Source organism: Hylobates moloch, unplaced genomic scaffold, assembly GCF_009828535.3.
Source record: "Hylobates moloch isolate HMO894 unplaced genomic scaffold, HMol_V3 SCAFFOLD_18, whole genome shotgun sequence".
Taxonomy (NCBI): domain Eukaryota; kingdom Metazoa; phylum Chordata; class Mammalia; order Primates; family Hylobatidae; genus Hylobates; species Hylobates moloch.
This window is the reverse complement of record NW_026652293.1, coordinates 6432707-6438706: the sequence shown is the minus strand read 5'-3', so window position 1 is coordinate 6438706 and position 6000 is coordinate 6432707. Positions and strand designations below refer to the sequence as shown.

Below are 6000 nucleotides of genomic sequence, written 5' to 3'. Positions count from 1 at the left end.
TAATGGGTGCAGGAAATCAACATGGCACATGGATACATATGTAACAAACCTGCACATTGTGCACATGTACCCTAAAACCCTGAAGTATAATAAAAAAACAAAAACAAAAACAAAAACAAAAACAAACAAACAAAAAAAGACATATCCGAAACTGGGTAATTTATAAAGGAAAGAGGTTTAATGGAATCACAGTTCCACATGGCTGGGGAAGCCTCACAATCATGGCGGAAGGTGAAGGAGGAGCAAAGGCACATCTGACATGATGGCAGGCAAGAGAGCATGTGCAGGAAAACTGTCCTTTATAAACCATTAGATCTCATGAGACTTATTTACTATCACAAAAACAACACAGGAAACCCCACCCCCATGATCCAATGACCTCTCACCAGGTCCCTCCCATGACACATGGGGATTATGGGAACTACAATTCAACATGAGATTTGAGTGGGGACACATCCAAACCATATCACTCACACTGTTGATGACTACACTGAAAAGAAGAAAGAAACGAGAAAGCACGCACATGTATGAAGAATTAGAGAGTAAAACTAGAAGCAGAAAAAAAACAGTAATACAGAATACTTCATAATATTACCCATTCAGCCCTCACCATTTCTCCAAGAGCCATTAAAATTATCCATCACTGTTTGGATAGAAACTGAAGCAAAAAATGAAAATATAATCTTGCTTAAATTACCCAAAGGTTATTGAGATAGAGGGCTGACAGTAAAAGATTGTGTCTAGGATATTGTCTTATCCTGTTTCAGTACAGCTTTCCTTACTGAGAGTGAAACAGGTTGGTTTTATAAATCTTTCTATTAAGGGAAATCTCTGCTTTCTTGGTAAAAGGCCAAAATATGACTGTGCTTGAATTAGATTTCTTTAATTTCAGAGGTAAACTGTAGCTCACCAGCAGATATGGATGGAATCCAGAAAGGGCTGGAACCAAGGAAAATGTATCAGTATGGAACTGTTGTAACTCTGGAGTGTGAAGATGGGTACGTGCTGGAAGGCAGTCCCCAGAGCCAGTGCCAATCGGATCACCAATGGAACCCTCCCCTGGCGGTTTGCAGATCCCGTAAGTACCAAGGGCTTCACCACTGCTTGTAACTGGCTAACGGAGAGAAGATAGTAAGGGTTTCCCTCAATGTGGAGAGTCCTGGGTTTTAAATTGACATAGGTTTGTGACCAGTTGTATAATTACAGAGGAACTTGAAGTCAGTGGTCTATTCTAGAAAAAGCACAGCTTGGCCAGGTCTGTGACTCCTGCCTGTGATACCAGAATTTTGAGAGGCTGAGGCAGGAGGATTGCCTGAGCCTAGGAGTTTAAGACCAGCCTGGGCAATGTAGTGAGACCTGGTCTCTACCAAAAAAAAAAAAAAAATAGCCAGGCATGGAGGTGTGCACCTGTGGCCCCAGCTACTCGGGAAGCTGAGATGGGAGGATCACTTCAGCCCAGGAGGTCAAAGCTGCAGTGAACTGTGATTGCACCACTGCACTCTAGCCTGGGCAATAGAGTAAGACCCTGTCAAAAAAAAACAAAAAAACAACTAAGGAATAAAATAAAAAAGAAAAAGGAAAAGAAAAAACACAGCTTCCTTAGGATGGGGAAAGTGAAGAAAAGAAAATAGAGAGAAACACTAATTTAAAAGGATCAAAAATGTGAAACAAGCAACCTGACATTTTGAAAGGAGTTGCTGCTTAGACCATCCTACGTGCTGAATCTGAGTTAATGAGTGCTTACAATTTGACAGGGAACTCCAGAAATAGGTTAAATAACTAGTTGTTACAGTTAATATTTGCATTCTAACCTGAGAAATATCTGATTATAAAGTTGAGTATATTGGTTTTGTCATTGGTGAACTCCCTCAATCTACTTAGAGTGAAAAAAAAAAAAGGCCAGTGAGTTGTTACGTAAGAAACAAGTGGGATAACTCAAGGTTCCAATACATCTTTTTTATCTGTTGTTTTTTGTTTTTGTTTTTAAAATAGACACAAGGTCTCACTATGTTGCCCAGGTTGGTCTCAAACTCCTGAGCTCAAGTGATCTTCCCACCTTGGCCTCTCAAAGTGATAGGATTACAGGCATGTGCCACTGTGCCTGGCCCCAATACATCTTTTAAATCGACTTGGAAGGGAGCTAGAGTGTTGATTTCTGGGACATTACCATGAAACATGGGGCTACATTGAATTATGACACTATACTGATAATCATTTTCATGATTTTGTACTATTTTTAGGTTCACTTGCTCCTGTCCTTTGTGGTAAGTCTTCTTAAATACTTGAAGAAAAGCTCTTATAATATTTTTTTAAAATATGTAATGCTAGAGGTCCTATATCCTATCTGATGATATATTTAACTCATAGGGAATGTTCTCTTTTTGGTGTTTTAAAGATACTTCAATGTACATGTCACATTACAAAATGTCACTTTGGCATAGAGTTGGATAAATTATTTGAACAGCCAGCTCTTTCTTCTTTTTAAATTGATATTTTAGTTTTTATTAACTGTTGATGTTTGGCTTGATTTGGTCTATTGAAATAGGCAGGCTTCTTCTGCTGTAGCAAAATATGTTTCACAGCTGAGAGTTAAATGTTGTTATGCAAAATTATAAGAACCTGGTGTCCTGTGCTCCTAATTTCTATTCTTGAGATTTCTCTCGTCACCTCAGTGACAAGATTGTTACTAATAAAACAAAAAGGAACAGAAAAACTTAATGGAAAGTTACTGGAACCTTGTGGTCATACGCTTGGTGCTTTAGATTAAATGTGGACTGGATCAAATTAGAAAAACCTTAAGCTCAACTATGATTATTCAGGAATTCAGCATTTATGTCCAAGAAGAGTTAAGTATGAGTCACATAACATTTTCCCCACCACTAGCAATAGGCCCTACAATCGGTCAGAACAATGTAGGTGATAGTCTTCTGGCATTTGATACTTGCTGGATTTTTCTTCTAGGTATTACTGCGGGTTTGATACTTCTTATCTTCTTGATTGTTGTTACCTTATACATGATATCAAAACACAGACAACGGTAAGTTCAAATGCAAATACATGCTTGACCAACATGCACAAATGGTTTTGGCTTCTTGTCTGAAACTAAACACAGAAGCACAAGTTATGTGAAATAAATACTGCAATGTGATAACTAAATGAAGTATCTCGTGCTGTACAAAAGGAAGCCCTTTCTGTAGGACTTAAGAGATATCAAACACTTAGCTTATTTTATTGAACAATGTTTATTCAGATAGTATATTGTAAATAAATCTAGAGAATAGGAAAAAAATCCCAGTGGGAACAACTGCAAATATTTTGGTGTATTCCTACCCGATCTTTTTCATATATTTTTTCTCTCTTTAAACTGAAATTTTGTCATTTTCATCTTCTGTCTTGATTTTTTTCATTTAGACTCATGTTTATATTTTTATGTCTTTAAGTCATGTTTTCAGTTACTAAATAGCATATTATTCTACTCTGTGTATTTATGTATGTATTTATGTGTTTTATGTTCCTTCCAAATTTACTTTAATAATATATAAAGATAGGAGTAACATCTTTGGCTAAACATTTTTTCATACCCACTTATTTCCTTAGAATAGATTTCTAGAATTACTAAAGATAAGTGCATGAGCATTTAATATACTTGATAACTATTGTCAGATGACTTGCCAGAAAGTTTGTTCTTAGTAATAGTTAATGTACCTGGATATGTTGTGTTTCTCAACCCCTTTTCCTGCTTCATTGATTTGCCTGTTCTATTACAAACCACTTTGTGTTGAATTAATACCTTTATGTTATTATATCTGGTAAGGCAAGAATTCACACTACAATTTTATAGGACTTTCCTCAATATTCTCTTATGTTTGTTCCTATAGGTGATTTTTAGAATCATTTGTAATTTCAAAAAACAGTTGTGATTACATTTAAGTCTATAGATTAATCTGTTAGAAATTGGCATCTTTTCTGTAATGTCTTCTCATTCAGAAACATACTAGGTCTTTCCATTTGATCAAGTAATCTTTTCTCTCCCTTAGTCATTTTCATGATTACTTAATATTAACTGTATTACTACATTTCTATGTTTTGGTATGTTATGTTTTCTTATCCAGAAATTAGATATATTTTTACATATTATTTTTAATTATTTTTAAACATCTGAATCCATTAGGAATTTATTTTATGGTATGGTAGTTGAAGTAAACCCACTTGTACTTTTTTTCCCTATATATTCAATTTTTTCAAAACCTGTTTTGAGTAAACCATCCCTTCACCATTGGTTCATAGTTTTCTTTATTAGATGAAGCATGCCTATTCAATTCTTATGTATACTGGGGCTTATGTCAGAGATATCTGACATAGATATGCAAGATAGATTATATTCCACTGATCGGCCTGTCTCTATGAGCCAGAGCTACTCTATTAATAAATGTAGCTTTATAATAGCTTTTTCCCAGATATGTTTCCCCTCTTTAAAACTATTTTGAAATTTTCTTCTATTTATTTTTGCAGATAGGCTATAGAATTATTTGCAAGACAACTACACCTCCCATATCCTAGAAAAATAAAATGTTAGATCATTGATAGGAAGTGCCTTAAACCTACGTATTTATTTGGGAAGAACTGACCTCTTCATGATATTCACAATTTCCTTCCAGAAATACCAGATGACTAATTATTCAGATGTTTTGTTATATCTCAGTTAAAATTTAATATATTACCTTATATAAGCTACATAGACATAAAAGTATCTTATTGCTTTATAAGTAGTATCATTTGTGGTTATGTCTTAAAAGTAATTACAAATGATATCTAGGAAAGTCTGTCTTTATACAATCATTAATTCTAATAGCTTTTCAGTGAGTTACCCAGTCATCTAAGTAGAAAACTATATTTTCTACCAATTATTATTATTGATAGAAATAATTTCTACCTCATATCTACTGATTATACATTTTCATTTGTTTGTTTTTGTCTCATTTTACTGAGAACAATTTTAAGGAAAATCTTCAGTAATATTAGGGAATATTGGCATATTTTAACCTTTATTTTTAATATAAAGCCTCCAGTGTTTTATCACTAAAAATGATACTGCATCCTTTTTTCTTTTCTATGTTACAAAAAGTGTATTTCTACTCATAAAAGTTGTTTTTCCCTATTTAAAATCACTGAAAAGTCTTGTTTCCCTTCTTTAAACATATCTTTTATATCACTATAAATATTTGCATAAGTTTTTAAAATACAAAAGTAAATATGCTTGTTGTAGCAAATTAAATAGTTTATAAAGAAACTGAATAGTCTCTTCCACTGCACAACTGCTGGTGCCTTCAAGTCCAATATATTAAGTTGGTGGATGTCAGCAATTTGCTGTAGATACTTTCATATGTTGCTCTATCTAGTATATACATGCATGGCTTTTAAAACATTTGAGCAGTAATGTTAGAGAAATAGAAGTCATGTGAAAAGAGGAATGACCACGTCCATTCATTCTTTTCTTACACAGCAACGGCTGAGTGCCTACTATGTCTTAGCACTATACTAGGCTAGAATCACACAGCCTAGTAGCATATGGCCTCTGTCACCAAGGAGGTCACAGCCTGGTAAAGGAGGACAAGCATGTCGCTAAACAAGTACCATAAAATAATGTCGCCATGGTGGATCATATGATATTTGGTGAGGATGCAAAGCAAATGGTCAATATTTGGGAGTTTTAATCAGGAAAAGTTTCAACGTGGAAGAGATGTTTCAGGTGAGCCCCAAGAGAGTGTAGACAAGGAGAGAAAGGCATTCCAGACAGAAAGAGCAGTTTGAATAAAGGCCCAGAGGCTTGGCTTTCCATTAGGTATTGTGAGAACTACATAACCCATTTGAAATGGCTAGGAAATAGTGTGTGTATGATGGTGATTGAAGGCAAAAGTGGCATAGCTTTAGGTGGAGGCATGCCATTAAATAAAAAAAAAAAACAACCCTGACACATAAATCTTGTGGAAGCTACAGAAT

At 34.8% G+C, this 6000-nt stretch overlaps 1 protein-coding gene across 2 annotated transcripts in view; it reads left to right on the top strand.

Moving 5' to 3' along the window:
- CR2 (complement C3d receptor 2) overlaps positions 1–6000 on the top strand; it is a 41050-nt gene that overhangs the window by 28114 nt on the left and 6936 nt on the right. For both annotated transcript variants that reach the window (XM_032136739.2, XM_032136740.2), the window contains 3 exons: positions 893–1078; positions 2241–2264; positions 2962–3037. In XM_032136739.2, coding sequence (XP_031992630.1) covers positions 893–1078; positions 2241–2264; positions 2962–3037 — 286 coding nt within the window. The remainder of the gene's footprint in view (positions 1–892; positions 1079–2240; positions 2265–2961; positions 3038–6000) is intronic.